This window comes from Homalodisca vitripennis, chromosome 7 (genome assembly GCF_021130785.1).
Source record: "Homalodisca vitripennis isolate AUS2020 chromosome 7, UT_GWSS_2.1, whole genome shotgun sequence".
Taxonomy (NCBI): domain Eukaryota; kingdom Metazoa; phylum Arthropoda; class Insecta; order Hemiptera; family Cicadellidae; genus Homalodisca; species Homalodisca vitripennis.
The window spans coordinates 57016859-57037469 of NC_060213.1; the positions used below are offsets into that span (position 1 = coordinate 57016859).

Sequence of the window (20611 nt, forward strand, 5' to 3'; positions counted from 1 at the left end):
TATGACTGTTATTTTTAAACCTAACGATACATGAAGATACAAGCACTGTTGTAAATGACCACAACATTCTATAACTTACATCTGTTTTTCTTGGACCTTTGAGATACATAATAACTGAGATATAACCATTGCTATTCCAAACTTTGTACATCTTAAAACCCTAAGAGATAATAAAAAATAAATAAGAATCAAAACTATTTTAAATTACTTAGTGTTTCTAAAATAAGTTGTAAATTTTTTTATAATACGACCAAGATAACAATTTTGCAAAAGTATGAACACCCGCTATTCTAAAAAGTTTGTTTTTGTGGTTGAGACTGGATAGTGAACTATTCCAAATTTTGTTTGATTAGTATTCACTACTGAGTTTAGTTCAAATTGGCTTGAAATTATAGTGGTCACCATTATTTCCGCAATATTATTGTAGACTACACTAAACTTCATATAGCCTTAAAACATATTACCAAAATCTGTTTCCATTTTTGTTTAAATGTTTGTCATAACATTCTACAAGCAATTAATTGTATACGGTACAGAAATCTGAGTAGTCAGTTAACTGTGGTGATAATTAATATTTAATTGCTGCTTTAATCTCGCCGTCTGTGGTTAAGCACTAACACAATTTTAAAGTGGAAATTTTAAATCATCGGTCTTCACAAATGTATTACATTGACCAAATCTCTTTTGATCAACTAGGAAACACAACCACTTAGACTCTGAATTGCCAAATGCCTTCTGATTATAACATCTCTTGTCAATATAGCTTAATTTCTTTGTTCCTTACAAGAGAACTCTTCAATATCCATCTGGACTTCCAATCTATTGATACAAAGAAGACGGTAGAGCTGTAGGTATTCATAAATAAAGAATTGGCAATCGATCAGATATCAAGGTGTTTTAAAGTAATAAAAAAATACTCTCGTAAGGTTTACATTTTAACTTTGGAAACCCTTAGGGGAAGGTTCTATTGTCCAAAGAATTTCAAATCCACAAAAGGCACATTTAGAGGTATATCAAATTTTTACCTACAATTCTAGATTCAATTCTTCTAGATACCTACAATTGCTGCTCAAAATGCACAGAATTCACTTACCAATATAATATATAGATTATTCTGTAATGCTGAAAATAATCAGGGTATCTTTACTGAAAGAAATTTTACAAATAATGTAACAATTAGGATGAACATTTATTTATGGTTTTGTTACATTAACAAATAATTCAATAAAGATTTACACAAATGTATCAACTACCACATTGACCAAATCTCTCTTTTGATCAACTAGGAAACACTATACAAACACTTAGACTGTGGATTGCCATATGTTGTCTTCTGATTATAACATCTCTTGTCAAGGAAACTTAATTTCTTTGTTCCTTACAAGAGAACTCCTCAATATCCATCTGGCTTTCCAACCTACTGATATAAAGAAGACGGTAGAACTGTAGATAGTCATAACCAAAGAATTGGCAATTGATCAGATTATCAAGTTGTTTTAAAGTAATATTTTTGGTATTACAGTAATACAATTTTGTTTTGATAATTACAGGTCTCCAAAAAAGAATGTTAGGTTTTTAATGGTCGTTACTTAAAAACTATTCAAGATAACTAATGATTTGAACATCAAATTGAACCGGAAATAACTGAGTTAAGTTTTCTGTGTAGTGTTGACCTTGGCATGTGCAGAACAGCTGCTTGGTGGTAATGCATTTTTGTGATTGACACACTTGTTGCCTATCGTGAGTACAATGGTTACAGCGCAACAGTAGGCACAGTGTGTTCTGTTGTACATAGAATTGAAATTAATTGTTAGTGTGCAGAGCCGGTTTCGAGTTACGTATTGAGGTCAAAATTCGCTAGATGATGATGCAATCTGCCACTGGTTTAAACAGTTTCAGTGACACAGGAAGTGTGTTGAAATGTCATGCAACTGGCTAGCCAAAAACAAGTGATGACAAAATCGAAGAAATCCGACAATCTTGCATCATAAATCGAAAATTGATTGTCCGACGAAGTCTTCAGTTAAACATACCCAAATCGACAGTCCAGAGACAGTCTTTCCTACTGCTAATGACGAGCAGCATGTGGCACGTCAGACTATTGTTACCAACCACTTACCATTAGTATTAATTTATGCCTTGAGCAGGGTGTATTTCCTGATAGTCTGAAAATTTCTAAAGTAATACAGGTATTTAAAAAAGGGCCTACAACAAGTCCAGCAAGTTTCCGTCCCATCTCGCTTATTCCAGTCTTTGGTAAAGTAATTGAGCACATTGTCTATAAGCAGGTAAGCCTGTACTTGGAATCGAATGGATTTTTGTCTGATCAACAGTTTGGCTTTAGGCAAGGTAGATCAACAATATCTGCCATTGATACTGTAGTAAGGGAGATTCTCAACGCTTTTGAGTCCAAAGAGTATGCCTGGGCCACTTTTATTGACCTAAGCCGTGCTTTTGACTGTGTTGATCATAGCTTGTTGCTTGAAAAGATGGAACAGTATGGCATCAGTGGATCTGCAAAACAATTTTTTAGATCTTATCTGTCTAGGAGGAGTCAAGCTGTTTATCTTGATGGCCGGTGGTCTTCAGCTAGGGAGCTTAGATGTGGTGTTCCACAGGGGTCTATATTGGGCCCTCTTTTGTTCTTAATAGCAATAAATGATTTACCTATTAATATTCAACAGTCTAAAACTTGTATGTATGCTGATGACACCAATTTTCTTTCTATTGATAAAAACTTCATTGATTTACAATTACAAGTCAATAATACCTTAGAACTAGCTTCAAATTGGTTTTCAGCTAATAATTTACTTTTAAATAATGACAAAACTAAATCAGTTCTGTTTAGTCTTAGGCCTGTTAAAGATGATTTTGAGTTTGATAATTGTGTCAAGTTTTTAGGTGTGTACATTGATTGTAAGCTGTCATGGGCAAAACACATTGAACAAATATCAACTAGGCTATCTCGTGTGATTTATCTATTAAGACGTCTTATGAGTTGTGTTCCTAAACATTATATTGTTACTGTTTACTATGGTCTATTTCAGTCCATAATAAGCTATGGTTTGATTTTCTGGGGCAATTCCAGTAACCTTAAAGATATCCTTTTGATACAGAAGAAGGCTGTTCGAATAATTACCAAGTCTCACTACCTGACTAATTGTAAACCACTTTTTATTAATTTAGGTATTTTAACTGTTTTTAATCTCTATATATTTTATTTGTTGTTATATATTCATAAAGATATTTTATCATATAATGTAAGGAATGAAATCCATGAAAGATTTACAAGGCATGGTAATCGTCTTGATGTACCCTTCACAAGATTGGAAAAAATTAGATCTAGCCATACTATAATGTGTATTAGACTATATAATAAGTTACCACTCTCAACCAAAGATTTATCTTTTAGTCTCTTTAAATGTAAGTTACATAGATGGCTGGCTGCTCATCCCTTCTATAGTATCGATGAATTTTTAAACATGCCAAATTCTGAAATTAATGTTTTGTAAGTTTGTTATATATGTAAGATTTATTTATTTTATTTATTGACTATTTATTTTAGTTTATTATTTAGTTTAAGATTTTATTTGATATTTATCAATGTTATTTTAATTCAAGAATTAGGTATAGCAAAAATGATGTTTTATATTATCAATTTACACTAGTTAGTCCTACCTAAGTAGTATAAACATTAACTATGACAAGTTATGATTTGTAACATAAAATGATGACCATGTCGATTGCTATATGCCTAAAGACAATAAAGATTTTGATTTGATTTGATTTGAACTTAAGTGTATCGCTTAAATCAAGGCGGTTAATGTTGATTTTACAGTACACCCAATTTCAGGATTATTAAGTGAATTGGGAGACACTTTCATAGAAAAGAAAGCACCTGTCTAATGTTGTACAAGTCACTTGTGAGATGTCATCTTGAATGTCTCTGTCATCCGGAATAGTGATAGGGGGTACACCTATGTGCTGTTGATAAAATGCAGAGGAGGTTTCTTTCTTCGACGGCCTTCAAGTTTCCTGGGGCCAATGCCAACCTTGAGAAAGTTGTAAGGCAAGAACTTGACTCTTGACAGTAGATAATCATCATCTGGTGGATTTGTGTTTTCTCCACAAAGTACTCTTTAGGAGCTTACATCTCAACGTTGACGTTGGCCTTAAGTTCTAGCATGTCCTTTATGATCCAGGACAGTATTTGTTGTAGGGATCTATTGGTGTCTGTTATCCTATGTCTCATCTCGTTTGATATCAAAAGCCAGAGAGGGTTGATTTCTTTAACCCTTTAAGGAGTGCGTGTAAACTCTACATAATGAGTAAGGACGTCATATGACATATATTCCTATAGTGGCCCAAAGGAGTATGGACGTCATATGACGTTTAGCCTCTGTATTCTTGTATTATCGTAAATGCATTGCTATTACTGATTGCCTTTAAGTATATTTGTCTATAAAGTGGTTCCACCTATCGGCAAAATACTTAACTTCATGTTTGTGCTCACATTCACTTGTAATCTGATTTTACCACCAGATCTCAGTAGCCACCTGGGAGAAGCCACTGATTCAAGGTTGCGTCGTGCGCGCATCGCTTTGCTGTCAGATTATAACGCCACATTATTCTAGCCATTCCTTGTATACTGCATATTGTGGCCATATTTATCTTGTGAGAGTGACATATTTGTTGAGCAATCATATAGTTTGTTACTGTTGTCCAAATGGCAGACACAACTGATTGCCGTAGTGAGGAAATAAGACATTTTATTTTGAAAAAGTACTGAAATATTGACTTGTGGAACACGTAGTCCTTTTTTATTAAGCTTCCAAATGTAAATACAAATCTATTAAGAAATTTTAATTTTTTATTCCTTTTGGTAATTTTTTGGATTTCATCCATTACTCATTTTAGCCTATCAAAAGAAGACTCCATATGACGTCCATACTCCTTAAAGGGTTAATAATGAAAGCAAATTCTGTAAGGCAGACAAGTAGTATTGTGCAACATCATAAGGATCAAGACTGTTCATCTTCTTTATAGATACTTTGTTTTGTCTAGTGAGCTTTATCAGTATGAATTATAGGAAAGAGATGCTCCATTAATATTAAGAAATAAATCTTTACTCATAAGTATTATAACACTTAAATACACAGATTTTTACTTAATCATGTAATTAAAAATCTAATATGTGCCAAAATCATTAGTTTTATTGGACAAATTTGAGAAAAGGTATACTTTTTATTGACAAATGTCCACAGACTTATTCATTTGAGAAAGGTTGTAGGCAGTATGGGTTCATAACAAAAGTTTTCAATACTAGTATTCAAAATCAATGACAGCTCATATATATTTTTTTTATTGACTAGCCTAATTGATCAATCTGAAATAATTGTAAATTTAGTTGATTAATCTGAAATACTTGTAAGTTGAATTGATGTCTAAAACATTTCTTGTGAAAAATTTACAATTAAATACAGCATTTTTTCTGACTGTTTCGATACAGTTCTAACAGATTTATATAACCAGTAGGCAGGAAAAAATATAAATCTTTTCAAAAACTTCACATAACCTAATAATTCTCCACATTTCGTTAGATTCTCTCCTTACTACACTTTAACATCTGACCCTCTTGTAGTTAGTTAGACACAGTGTGTTTGCATCGTTAAGATAGCCTTTAAAGTACAAAATATACATACAAGATTAACTATCTAAGGTCGTCACTGTACATTAATCACACCAATTACTTAACTATTTCTCTCCTCCTCCAGACAAGACGTGGCGATACGTTCGTAATCGTCCAGACTGAGGGTGGACACAGATCGCAGGAACTCCTGTTGACAGTCAATGGTCAAATTCCTTTATTAAAAATTAGCAAAATTTTAGCACATGAATCAAATATCATTGACAAGTTTAACTGTACTTCTCCTCCAAGAAAGTCCTGACAATATTGGGCAAATATGGGATTTCTAGTATATCTATACAATTTAAATCTGTAATCTATACAAACATTCTACTATTTATTATGTTTTTATTGCATGTTTTATCAGTTGACTAGTATTTATTACATTTATTTATTGTTAAGTTTTATATATTTATTAGGTTAAGTTATGCATGACCGCCTGCTCTCTGCATGTTTAGTATAATATAGCGTCTGTGGCCTGTTAACTAATTATAATATATTCTGTATTGTTGAATGTTGCTTGCATGTTAACCAACTATCTATTTGTCCGGCTAAAACAAAATAAAGGCAAAAAATACGGCCTAAAATTTCTATACAATTAAAATTTGTCTAATTTACGTAAATTCTCCGTTAGTCAGCAAGGAACAAGGAATACTCTGGATGTAAAAAAAACAATTTTTTTAAAGAGCGAAGTCATAATTTGAGTCAGTTTTACTGCCATGTAGAGAAAAAAGACTGGGAGTATTGGAATGCTAATATTAAGCTCAATTTTACCAGAACTATGATTGCAAAATTCAACAAAGTACAAAATGTTTTATAATGTAAGAGTTTTGCGTTGAATATTTCTTTATTTTTGAGTTAATAATACTGTGTTAAACTAAAAAAAATTAAGTTAGCAAGTTCACGACATGGGCTATTTCATGATCAATGCCGTCTTCACAGATGGCATGGAATGGTCCATGGCCAACATTAGTTAAATTCCGTCATGGGCTCCATATAAGGTAATCTTGCGTCTCATTGGCTGAGCAGGTGGGGAAGGAATGGCGTATCGGACAAAAATAGTTAGTTCTTTTCCCTCTGTCCCATGAGGAAGAGAAGACTTCGCTCTCACACGTGTGGCCGCTCTACTGTGTTAATTATAATTAATTAACAAATAGTGAGATATACACACATGTGCCATTAAGTGAATTTCAGCTGTGTGAAGGTACCATCAGGATACATGCAGGGTCTTAAGTTATAGATTTTACGATAGCACTTATTACAAATGTAATATATTTTGAAATTAAAATCAGAAGACTTTATATATATTTGAGGCATCTACATTTTATTTTAAATAAAATTGTGAGTGGAAACGTTTTAGTGAAATTTATTTCTCCAGAGTAATAGAACTCGGTGAAACAATTAATTAATTGAACTTATTTTAAAAATTATATTCTTCAATCAAATTTCATATTGCATTTAAATAGACTTGATACATTAAATAAATAAACGTAGTGAAATTTAGAACAAAATTTTGTTTGAGCTGGGATTAATTCGAAGTGTAAAGAGCTACCTTATTAACTAAGATTGAATGAACACATTTTTAATAAACAGACCATGTCATGGAGCATCAGTGGTCCACAAACAATTCATATTTGTACATTGTCTTTCTAGCGTTGAGAACTTAGTAAACATGTTTAAGAACTACACGGTCCTGTCAAACAGCTTTTAATGTTCTTTAGTTTTTTTACAAGGAAAAATTACAACAAATCGTAAGATGTTATCATGTCCTGTGTACAAGACGACTGGAAGGAGAAACACAATGCGGAGTTAAGGGAATTACTTAGGAATATGCAGGAAACACAGATTAGACAGAGTGGAGCACAAAATGCGAGGGAAACACTGTAGGCTACTAGCGACCCACGACGGCTATAAGTAATATTATATTCAACCAACCTGACATGAACCATTAATGACCTACAAGAAAATGAATAAAACAGGCTGAAAATCTTGAAAGTTTAATATAAAATCACCAAATGTCATATGTTTTCAACATAAAATGCATTTTGGTTTTTTTTAAATTTTACAAGTGTTACAAATTACATTTTATACCTGTAATATAAAAAAAATCATAAGCTCATGGTTGACACAAGTGTGTTAAATAAAAGAATATCAACACAATCATAGTACATAGCATATACAAACAGGCAAGAACAGAACATGCATATTCACATAAACAGTACAGGTAAAGTAAAAATGTTATAAAACCAACATATGATACATACTAATATATTTTAAATATATAGATTGTGTATATTTTTAAAATTCAAAACACTTTTTGAGAGCAAACACTTGTATTTACTTCAGTTTGTGAATTATTTTTATATATTATATTCTAACAATAGTGCACGTGTAAGTACAAAAAATATTATTTCCTCTTAAAATGAAATAAAAGGAGACTCATTCTATAGTTTATATTTTGATAGAATAGTAAAGTAAACACCTTCCACATTCCCCTACATAAAGAGAGAAGATCCTTGGAAAATTAAAGAGGTATATGTTGTGTCAAGCCATTATAGAAAAAAAAAATTAAAAAAAAAAAACAGTGAGGTAAGTAAGCTGATTGGAATGAATGTGCTTCCTGCATGATAATACTCATTTCAATGCGGCTTGTGGAACAATTGGGACGCCACATTCCTCACACTCCTAATCTCGTATCAAGTAACTATCACTTGTACACTAAACTAAATAGTATTTGGGTGGCAAGTCCCAAACAACAACAACGAAGTGGAAGAATCAGTCAACACTGGTTGGACTATGAGAAATAGTGGGACATTTCATGGAGGAAATTGAAAAATTTACACCTAAGGAATCATACTTATTGAACTGAATAGAATTATGTATAAAATAATGTGCATTTTTCACACAAAAATTTAATTCCCAATTTTACATTGAATTTATAACAAAATTAGCCTACTTCCTTCCCTAAAATATTTCTCGATCCAATCGCTCAAGACAGATCCTTAGTTTTAACTACACAGGCAGATTCACCCGCTTATAACGTCTACATTGATCAGAAACTGCAAGAAGATATACATGTAGCACAAATTAAGGAAAACACCTCCCAAATGCCCGGTATCCAAATTGAAGTAATACAACGCCCAGTGCTGTAATCAAGCCTGTTATCATTGACAAGCCTCACCTTGCCGAACTCATCAACAATCCGCTGAGTCTCGCTCTCCGAGTAGAAGTCCCTCAGGAACTTGTATGCCGCCTCCCTCAGAATACTGAGGTCATGTTCTCCCACCTTTTCGAATGACTTGGAGAACGCTGACTTTGCTGCAGGACTAGTCTCCTGTTTCACTATAAGATTCAACTTGGTGCCGTCCTTTATTGACGGGTAGTCACACAGGGATTTATCATCTATGAACATAACATTTTTGTTAAGTCTCTAAACACTGTTACAATTACTATGTTAACTTATAATTATTATAATTTAGCCCTTCAATATCTTCATCATAAACACTATTAAATGTCAAATAACTTTCCACTTGAAGTAACAAACAATATTCATTAAACAAAACTTTAGGAAAATGGTTAAAGAGTTTCTCTTGTTTAGGGGTGACAACTCGTTGGGAGATTTCTTATGCTCAAATTACAAAAATGATTATAAATGAAATATGATTAATTTGTGTAAACAATTTCCTAATAAATTTCTTAGTAGATCATAAAAGACTTAGAATAATAACAAAAATCATTATAATAATAATAATCATTAGAATGATAATATTCCAATCTGGATTTCTACACAGAAGGAAACGCTTTAGTGAGGTTTTCATTACATAGAGGACAATTTTCACTGGCACGTTACAATTATATTTTGTGTTATTGCAATAGTATTTTAGAATGTACAGCACAAAATCAGTTGTTTGATTCAAATTTTGAAGTAAAAATCCCAATTTTAAGTTAACTCTATGCACTCGAAAGAAGTATTTATAATTTGTCCTTGGAGTTCGTATGGCCAGCCAGCTCTACAGGCCGCCGCCGCTATTTTTTTGGAAGCACGGATTAATTTATGTCGTAAATGTTATCTCAGCTTGTATGTCCAGCTGTACTGGCCAAGATATAATACGTCCATAGCTCGTTTGGCAGCACCACTGGCCAATAAACATAGCAGTTTTTTCCAATATTCTCTTTGATTTATAAGAATGTAACACAGAGGATATTGAAAAATAATTCCGATCTGGGGAAGTAAACAACAAATATGGTCGCAAAGCTGTCAATGAAAGTAGTGCGGCCATCTGTACTGGCCATACAAGTTGCAAAGTCAAACTACGGCAAAACTAATGCGAGCTGTCTGGAACCATGGTGTAGTCAGCACTGCTAGCCTTTCGAGCGCAAAGGGTTAATACTGTTTATGCAAAAAACATTATTACGGTTTTTTGACATTATATAGTGCAAAATTCATACAACATTAAAAATCAATAAAATCACGATCGTCATGAATGCTTTAATGTATTTCTTAGCAAATTTTTAAATAGTGAATAAAATCCCAAGACAATGACAAAAAAAATGTTTAATCAGTGACTATGATAACGTAATTATGCCATAAAATATCGCAAACACCTGGGCTCCACATGAGTGCAGTACTGCAGCACAGCCACATGTGCCTACCTTTACCTAATGCATCGTGAAAAATTTGTAATTAAATAACATATTCAAAAAATTTACGGAATATTTCTGGATAAAAGTGTTAAATTACCTGTGAGAGGTCGACCTGTCAGCAATAATTTCTGCTGGTTCACTGGAATATTGAGTACCTTATTCAGTTGTTCTTTCACTGCCAACACAGAGGTCTGTCCAGTCACCTAAAATATACAAGTTTGTGTGTTAACTTATACATAGTGGAAGTTTAGTAAGTTATTAGAAATGTTGTTTGTTTGTTGATCAGATGTATATGTAGGAGGGAGAGAGAGAGAGTCACTTCCAATGTCCAGCTACTGTTGAATTTAGTAACACTCACTAGTGGAGGGAGGACAGTAGAATCCCACTAATCTGTTTCATGGTGATATGGGTGGAACGTAAAAAAGCGTATAATTTTTTTTTTTTTTTTTGAGGGAGAGGCAGGAAAAATGCAATTACGCACGCAGGTGGCCAGCCTGTAGTGTGGGACTCCCCTAAAAACGGGTTTACCCACTAAAAAACCTCCTCTACGCTTTAGGATTCTAACCTGGGATTGTTTATCACATTACTTCAAGCTAGGCCTAAATTTGTCTTAAGCCCGTGGGGCCTTATCCTTATCCAGCCACTTCGCGGTCCAGATCAGATTTCTTTTCCAGGAGGATGCCCCGGACGAACTGTGACAAACAATCCCAGTTCCCCTCATCCTCCATAATCTTTTTGCAGACAGTATCCACCGAAAAAACCCCGAGTTTTCTTGTGGCCTCTAGGCGGGGCCTTTCCCAACGCGGACAGCGGAAGAAGGTGTGTTCCGCGTCGTCGGGAACACCCGGGCAGTAGATGCAATCCGGTGAACCGGTCTTGCCCATCCGGTTCAGGTACGACTTGAAATAGCCGTGACCTGTCAGGAACTGCATGAGGTAGTAGTCCACTTCGCCATGCCGCCTTTCGACCCATGGTTGAACCTGCTCGATGAGTCGCGCAGTCCATCGTCCTCGGGTTTCGTGCTCCCAGCTGTGTTGCCACTGCTGGAAGGTTCGGGCACGCTCTTCGGATCTTGCTGCGTCCTTGCCGATCTCGCCTTGTCTCTGATAAATCGCCTTCCTCTCCCCTGCCAAGAGCTTGACAGGGATGACTCCGGCAACCACCAAGACGGCAGGCTCGGATACTGTCCGATAGGCGGAACACACCCGGAGCGCAGCTTGACGCTGAACCCGGGCGAGTCGCAACCTATAAAATTCCTTGGTAAGACCGTCTGCCCACACCTCTGCCCCATAAAGGAGCACGGACTGGACTGCGGACATCAATAACCGTCTTTTGCTGGACCGAGGACCCCCGACATTGGCCATCAGCTTACTAAGATAAGAGACCACCTAAGCAGCCTTGTCCGCCGAACGGAAGATCTGGTCTCTCCAGCTTAACTTGTTGTCCACCATGACTCCGAGGTACTTGGCGGCACGCGTTGACTGGACCACTTCCCTTCCCACTCGCAGCGGGACGACGGTGTCAGTTCTCTTCTTTGTGAGAATCACGATCTCCGTCTTGCTCAGAGCAAGCGAAAGACCGTGATCGGACATCCAGGCGTTGACCACTCGCATGACCTGGTTCAACTTTAGCTGGGCCAGCTCAACGTTGCGTGCGGCGATGAGAGCCGCAACGTCATCGGCGTACCCAACTAAGACGGTTTCCTCTGGCATCTTGGATCTCAGGAGGCTGCCATAAGCGATATTCCAGAGATCCGGGCCGAGTATTGAACCCTGCGCGGCACCAGAGGTGACTTCCACCGTCCGCGCTCCGTCTCGAGTGTCGTATATCAGACGCCTAGAACGGAGGTAGTCCTCGATGAGCCGTAACAGATAAGTTGGAATACGGAAGGTGTCACGAAATGCATCCAACATATCGACCCATCTCGCCGAGTTGAAGGCATTCTTGAAATCAAGCGTAACAAGAAGCACTACTTTGCGGGAGAAATGGTTGTGGCCCTCGGCTCTCTCAACTGTTTTCTGTACTTCCGTAATCGCGTCGATTGTTGATCGTCCCTTTCTGAAGCCGTACTGACGAGGGCAAATGTCCCCGACGGCTACCACGGCAGAAATCAGGCGGGAACGGATCAACTTTTCAAAAAGTTTTCCAGCCATGTCCAGCATGCAGAGAGGTCTGTAGTACGACGGTAGCTCAGGATCACCTTTTCCCTTGCTAATAAGCACCAGCCTGGCGGTTTTCCAGGGAGATGGAAACACTCCTTCAACCAAGCAGGCATTGTACATTCTCAGCAACAACCCGGGATTGATGGTGAAAATCTTCTTCAGAGCCTAGCTGGGAATCCCGTCCGGGCCGGGAGCCTTGTTGCTCTTCAGGGTGAGAACAGAGGTTTCCAACTCCTCAATAGTAAAAAGCGGAACGCTCTCCACCCGTTCGAAGTCAACCAGTGGTCGCTGTGGATGTACAGGAAACAGGGCAGTGACGATCCTCTCCATGGTGGCGCCCTCCATGATGGAGGGTGGAGAGCGGGCGCCCAGTTTCTGGGTCATAACTTTGTAACCCAAACCCCAAGGATCGGAATCGACGTCATCCCGAAGTTTCCTCCAGCTATTCGCCTTGCTCCTGTTGATGGCTCGGCGGAGAGACTTTCTCGCAGCTTTGTAGACATCCGACTTACGAACCCTATCTGCAGGAATTCTCGCTCTAGTGGCGGCACGTTTTGTTCTAAGGCATGTTCTTCTGAGTTCCGCAATCTCTTCAGTCCACCAGTAGACGGGTTGCTTGTCGCGGCGGAGTTTCCTTCGCGGCATAGACCGGTCACAGGCCGAGACAAAAAGTTCCATCGTGGATGTTACTAAAGCCTCGGCGCCAGCCTCGCCAGGATTCGCCTGCCTCCCCGAGAGATGACCTCGGTGAACTTGACCACGTCCAGTTTATTGGTGTTCCACCGGCGTGGCCCTTCCCGTGATGCGGAAACTCTACGGTTTACATCATGCAGATCAAAAACAATGTACTGGTGGTCACTACCCGTGTAATCTTCCACCACCCTCCAGAGAGACCCTCGAAAGAAGAGACTCAGACCCGAAGGTTACGTCAGGAATCGTGCCACTCTGCCCGGGTCGCCTGAAAGTAGGCGTGTCGCCCTGGTTGAGGATGACGAGCACGGCCCTGGCGATGAAGTCCAAGATGTATTTCCCCCGGGAGTTGGTAGAGTGCATTCCCCACTCGACGGCCCTCGCGTTGTAATCACCGCCAACGACAACGTGCCCAGTGGTGCCGAGCACGCTCTCCTCCAAACGATCAATCTTGTCGCGGAAGTCTTGGATGGCCTCGTTTGGGGTGAGGTAGCAACTGAAGAAAGTTACATCCCTACACCTTATCCAGACGAATCCTCGTCCACGTCCGTGACTTCTTGTGAGTTCCGGGCCCAGAAAGCAGCAGTACCGAGACTGTCTGGGATCCAAATACTTGGGTCCCTGTCCAGATACTGCTCGCTGACCAGGAGCGCGTCGGCACCGAGTTCTCGGGCGAGGTGATTTAGAAGATATCAGCCCCCCAGGATCTTTGAAGATTGGCCTGTAGGATACGGATTATTGGCCTCTGCCTTTTGCCTGTTCGAGTGCGGATCTAAAAACACCGCACTGACCAGAACCAGGTAAGTGACCAAGAGCATTCCCAGCAGAACCTGTCTCCTTGCAGAGGAAACAGGAGAGGCTCGAGGTGCAGTCTTTCTTCTTGTGGCCTTGGTCTCCGCACCGGAGGCAGTTGAAACTTCGGTCGGGCCCTCTGCAGGTACGGGAAGAGTGACCGAACGCTAGGCACCGGTAGCATCTTTGCACGATTACCCTTTGTTTGAGCCTGCAACTCACCCATCCGACTCTCAGGTGCTGGAGGCTAAGCAGCTTATTAGCGTGCTTCTCGCCCAATTCAGCAATTGCCATACGCTGCTGGCTCCGATTTGGTTTTGTCAACCAGACCTTGAGACCTCCCGTTTCTCCCGGTAGTTCTGGAAGCGCCTTCTTTAACGCTCTGATCACCTCGTCCTCTGTAGATAGAGCGCCTAGGTCTCGAATCTCCACTGAACATGTCGGTTGAAGGGTTCGAATTGAGCCTTTGTCACGAAGAGTGGTTTTGAGGGAAGCAGCAAAACCGTCCTTGTCCTTCGACTTTCCCAGTTCGAGGAGAACATCCCCGTTCTGGGTTCGTCGGATGGACTTCATTGTAGTCTCCGTCTCTTCCGGTTTCGCCTGGGTTTTAATCTGTCCTAGGACATCGGCGAAAGATCGCCCCCCTAAGGGTTTGATCAAAATTGCCTCAGCCCTAGGCTTCTTGAGCCTGGGTCGTGAAGGCTTCCTGGAAGTTTTGCCAGGGGTCTCCTTAACCAGTTTAAGCGGGATAGTGAGGCGTATACAAATTTTAATATTGTCATAAACTAAAAACAGTTTAAAAATAAATTACTAGCTATTACCCTTGGCTTTACATGCAATTTCCTGCTAAATAATTGGAACACCATATAGGCACATTCTTTTGAAATTACATAAAACAACACTCCTGAAGTAAGTGGTGATCACTGGATTTCTATCTCCTATTCAATATTAGAATAATTTACAGTAAAATAGAGTACCATTGGATTGGGGTTGATTTTGGGAGATTTAGAGAACAAAATTCTTACCTCTACTACTAACTTATTCTATGCTGTAGGATGTTAAAAAACCACACTAAAATAAGTTGTTGTGTTTTAATCATTCATTGTTATTATTTCCTTTCAGCTTACACTTAATTCAGGTGATTATTCTCGTTAGTTTTTTTCTTCTTACCAGTGACCACCCTTTGTTGCAAAATACTTGTTTCATACGTATATAAATAACTTTTCTCAACCAACTCCAAAATAGGCTATTCATTAAAAGATGTTCAAAAAAGTCAGATTCTGGACTTTTAAATGAAACCACCAAAGTTCCTTTTTACTGATGATAGGAATTTAGTATACAGTATAAAAAGGCATTTTAACACCCTGACTCACTAAATCAAGAGGTGAACGAGTCATTCAGATACCATCCTACACTATAAGATCAAATTTTTGTTAAAAGTAAAACCGAGCATCGCAAACTAAAACTTTTTTAACATATGTCCATTATAGTAGCAAACATTTTTGTTGGTTGATTTAGAAAACGTAAATTCCAAAAGGAATTTTTGTACGGTCCAATATCACCCCACTTTCAGCTGCCAGTATAGAGTACTGCTTTAAGGCCCTTAAGTTGGAGAGTGAAACTGTGCAACATTCCATGATATTTTATTGAATAGTTCAAACAATTTAAATAACCCCAATTATTTCACGCTAACATGGAGGAATACTGAAGTTGTAGATCGGCCATCTTAGTGAAAGTACTTATGAGGAATAAAATAGTTATGTTATCACTATAATTTGCGACTTATATTTTAAATTATAACAAATAATAGATAGGGATAGGGTTGCCTCCTTCTCGCCAACACCGCTTCCTTTTGGAAGGCAGAAAACCGATTGTTGTAATAAAGCAGCAAGTAAAAAGAAGTTTTTTATTTCTAATAACTCTTCCAAAAATAGTGACCTCTGGATAACACCAAAGTACCCCATCTTCATTCTAATTTTAATAGCCTAGTCATATTGTAATTGGCAAATACTGCATTTACTTTTAATTTATTCACTTTTATACAAAGCGTTTCTTTATATTTTACTGGCTGCCAAAGTGCCAAAGATGTCTGACGCGCTATGCAATAGTGGCAGCTGTTCAAAGCAGCTGGATTCTGTTTAGTTTTATTTCTGTATAGTGAGTTAGATTTTTGTAAACTAACATGTTACCACGGCAACAGGTTACTGGAACGTAATACCTCAACACCTTATTTTGTAATAGGTTATTTCCCGTCTCTAGCAGCCACTAAGTTACTCATATACTATACATGATTGTTTGAATTTATTTGGAAAAATAATGTTGAACTAAATTTATGTTAATGACTTTTAAGATTTTATTAGGAGTGAAGCTATATTTTTATAAGTCAAAGAACACATTTTGATTATAGAAAATAATATAACTTTGTTCATACAAAGATTGAGCATAATACTTACAATAACTTAACAGGGTAACATGTCTAACAGCATTTATTATTGTTCTAATCATGATTCGATATTATCGATAATTCGAGTGTTGGATGCTTATCATACTGTAGCCTCTAAAGTATGAATCTCCTGGCACCCAAGCTTAATTTTACCCGGGTCTTGTAAAGGTACTAAAAAGGTTAACCCTTTCCGCTCGGAGCAGTAATGTTAGAATGTCCACAGAGATCGGATGGGCAGCAGTGTTGGCCACCGCCATTTCCTCTAGCGCGTACATATATTTTAAGAGTCGCCGTCCTCAGAGATCGGATGGTCAGCTGTGCTGTCCGTTGAATAATCCTACTAGCGCTCGGATGGACAGCAGCGTTGACCAAAAGTTATAAACTTTTTTTGTTATTCTGACGTATTTTTTTATAATACAACGCATTAAGATCAATCAGCTGTTTCATTACAAAACTTGGAAAATGATCATCTGGTCAATATTGCATTCTAGGCTTTCGTTTTAGCGCGCTTTTAACCACATTGTCACTAGTGAGTTAACATACACGCATTATTAGAACGGATTGTTTATTATTCTTAGTATTGTGCAATTTTATTAAATATTAGTGTAAATGAAGTTTTGTAGATATCAGTGTAAATATAACTGTAAATAAAAGTGTAAATATATCAGTATTAATACCTGGTTTTACTGGTATTATTATTAATTACTGGTATTAGAGTTTTTAGCGATGTAAGGAACAAAAATAAAAAAGGAAGACCATCCCAATTGCAAGACATTTCCCGACTAAATAAGAAACTTCATCTACCATATCCTCCTGAAGGTAGAAAAATGAAGAATTGCGTCGTGTGTAGCAGCAGAGCACAAGGCGGCACCAGGAAAAGAGTGAAGTTTTATTGCAAAACTTGTGAAAATGAGCCCGGTCTTCACATCGGTGTTTGTTTTGAAAAGTACCATTCATCTCAGATATTTCAACAACAAGATGACAACTAGCCTGCAGTTAAATTTGTATTTGGAACAATAATAAGCAGTTAAATATTATTTTTTATCATGTTATAATTATTTACTGTCACATTATTGTAACTCATGTTAGTTTATAGAAATATAACATTTCCATTGTAATACTTTTCGACTACATTATTATTTACCTTTGGACCTTTAAATCCATTTTACTTTTTAAAAGGCACAGTATCAATGACGCGGTGAAAATAAATCCGAGCTGGTGGGGACGCAACAATAACATAGCTGCTGTGTGCACGCAGGCGCCATAGTGGACAGCACCACAGCACCGCTGCCCATCCGATCTGAGTGGACAGTACGCGCTAAAATAATACGAGCCTATGCGAAGCCACATTTGGTCAGCACTGCTGCCCATCCAAGCGGAAAGGGTTAATGTGTGTTTCTTTAATTTTTAGGGTAGGATACGATAAGCGGATCCGGTTTGTTATATAGAAGAATATAATCATCAATACCTAATATTTGCATCTCAAATCCTAGACTATCAATAGTCCTCAATAAAAATCATAGCCGATGTTTTAAATTAAAATATGAATTTAATATTTACAGTGATCGAACAAATTATTATGAAACCGAAATTAGGAAAACTGAAGACGATCATATTTGCTACTCTCTCAGTTACAGTTGTTTCTTTCCCACAAATTTCACATAATGGGTTTTTTGGTATGATTCCAACATGTTGAAGCCACGAAAAACAAGTATTATCATCTTTCAAAGCAATTTTGGGTAGTTTTCTAAAATTAACTGCCATTTTGTAATAATCAAATGTTACTTGTGTAAAATTTAAATATTACCTAACGTGTATTATTTGAAAGTGTTTACAGCTGTTGATATAGATTTGAGTTAATTGCTCAAAATAATTAATCAGTATTGATTGATTATATCAATGGCTATGATTAAATAATATTGTTTGCCAATTTCGATATAAGAAAACCAGGTCCGCTTATTGTACCCTACCCAATTTTTAAAACAAATGCACATACAAAGTAACTCAAGTAGGCTACTGTAGGTATAATGCATAAGTACCTATTGGATTTTCTGTTATAATAAATGATACAATAATCATTTTTAAACCTTCTTTAGAGGATTTTGAGACGTATTCTAAAAAAAGTTTATTTTTCACATGAGTCTGCAGTTCAACAAAAAGCACTAGGTAATAAGCACACGAATTGAGAGAAGTGTTTTTCTAAACTGTAAACAGCAGTTTCTTTAACTCTATAAGTGGCAAGCGCCGTCTGAGATGTATGATTCACGCCGCCGCGAAGTGGCAAGCGCCGTCACAGCCGTTGCTTCACATTTAAGGCTGTTGCTCCGCAACCATTCATTATTTTTAGGCCTAGTTTGAACTATCGTATTCTCCATGAAATTTCCTATATGTATCCATATAGTATAGTGTGTATTCATGTTACTAATGTTTGCTGGCTTAAATGAATCCAACAGTTTTTGTTTGACCTGGCGGCAGACGAGAGAACAGCTGTCTACTCGTCTCGTCACTGTTTTGTTTGGCGACTTTGCGTACTGTTATTGTCAGTATATTATTGTTTATCGCGTATCGCGACACTTCGCCACGAAAGTACAAGAATACGGCACACCAGCTGAACGGGCGGCAAGATTCTGTAGTCACGTTATCCACTAGATCGCTCGACTTTGACCTCTGTCTGAGGATGGGGAGGGGTGCGATAAGACAATTCCTGTTTTATATTTACGAAATATACTATGCTATGACAAACTAAGCCACTATTATAGGCCCTACACTACTGGGAGGAAAAGACAAGCCCCTTCTAGTGACTCGGAGTAAAAAAAAATATAAAAAAAACAGTTTGTACATAGATTTAGTTTTTCCCATCTAACTTTTTTGTTCTTGTAAATAGAAAAAAATGCATAGGAAGTAATTTGTTTAGAATAAAATTGTGTATATTCTGTGAATATAACATTATTTTGTAGCTCCAGTAGTTTCAAAGTGATGGACAGTAAACTTAAAAATTATTTTTTCTAAAAGAAAATCTTTACAAATCTACAATAATATTCATTTGAAAATAAAAATAAGGAACCAAATATCATATTTATTCTTATTCTATAGTTCATAAGGAAAACAAAAATATATAATGTTGCTAGGTTATCACTTAGACAATATTTTCTAAAAATAAGTTTAACGATCACAGCAATTTACCCGAAAACGGCCTGCCACTGAGACCACAAATGACCGCCACTTAAAGGGTTAAACAGCATTGGAAAATTATTACCAGAATTATTTACCTTACAAAAACACTTCATAAAATACTTACTTCTAATGTATGCTCCTGACCCTGCAGTACTTTTATAATTATCTTCATTATGAACTAATTATTAACAACCTACTAAAAAAGACTTCGATTAATCATGGAGTTCATGGACGGTCACAGTTTGGTCCAGTCTGCACAATTCTATTCATGAATGCAATCAATTCAATTCATTTACAAATAAGCTAACTAACCTTAAACATTTCTTGAATCACAATCAATCTCTAAACTCAAACAAACAATTTTCTGTTTTATCGCGACTTTCTTTTTACTCTATGGTTGGTAAGTAAAATAGTGATGAATCGCGATTCAACTAACTGCTGCTTTTTTCGCACGTTACTATATCTATTCTACGGAGAATTTTAAACTACAAATAATTTTAAATGTAAATTTTAGTAGCAAACATCCCATATAGTGATGCGCGATTACGAGATGTTACAATCGAAACGTTTCGATTGTTTGGACCTCTCGAGACATTTCGATTGTGATTCCCTTAACGAGAGGTCCTTACCGAGAGGTTTTTGCCGAGATATTCCTAGCGATTGTTTCATTGCGACACGACATCTCTTCTCGTACCGGGCAATCGAAGTGTTTGACGAAATGTTGAAAACGAAATGTTTGATTCCATGATCCATAACTTTGTTTTTGCGATACACCATACACGCTTGACGAGAGGTTCCAACCGAGAGGTTTCTAGGTTGTTTCGTTTACGTGTACGATCTATTCTTTTACTAGGCAATCGAAATTCTAAGGTAGATATGTTTGCCGATCGACAGAAGGATTTAACTGAAATATAAATTAATTTAGTTACTTTTTTTGACTGACTTGACTTCCCAGTTGTTTTAATGAATTATTATATTAGCAGCTACATTTAACATTATACTACATTAAACGCTTATTCA

General features: G+C 37.1%; 1 protein-coding gene across 2 annotated transcripts; it reads right to left on the bottom strand.

Moving 5' to 3' along the window:
* Positions 1 to 5108: 5108 nt before the first annotated feature.
* On the bottom strand, positions 5109 to 20083 carry LOC124365843 (ubiquitin-like protein 4A). Of its 2 annotated transcripts, none has more exons than XM_046821899.1 (4): positions 19904 to 20083; positions 10428 to 10533; positions 8868 to 9088; positions 5109 to 5837 (listed from the first exon to the last, which is right to left on the bottom strand). In XM_046821899.1, the coding sequence occupies exons 1-4, from the start codon at positions 19910 to 19912 to the stop codon at positions 5751 to 5753; spliced, it is 423 nt and encodes a 140-aa protein (XP_046677855.1). In that variant the 5' UTR covers positions 19913 to 20083; the 3' UTR covers positions 5109 to 5750. The 2 variants fall into 2 exon arrangements, with proteins under 2 accessions (XP_046677855.1, XP_046677853.1); XM_046821897.1 differs by having other exon boundaries at positions 19716 to 20075.
* Between the last annotated feature and the right edge of the window lie 528 nt (positions 20084 to 20611).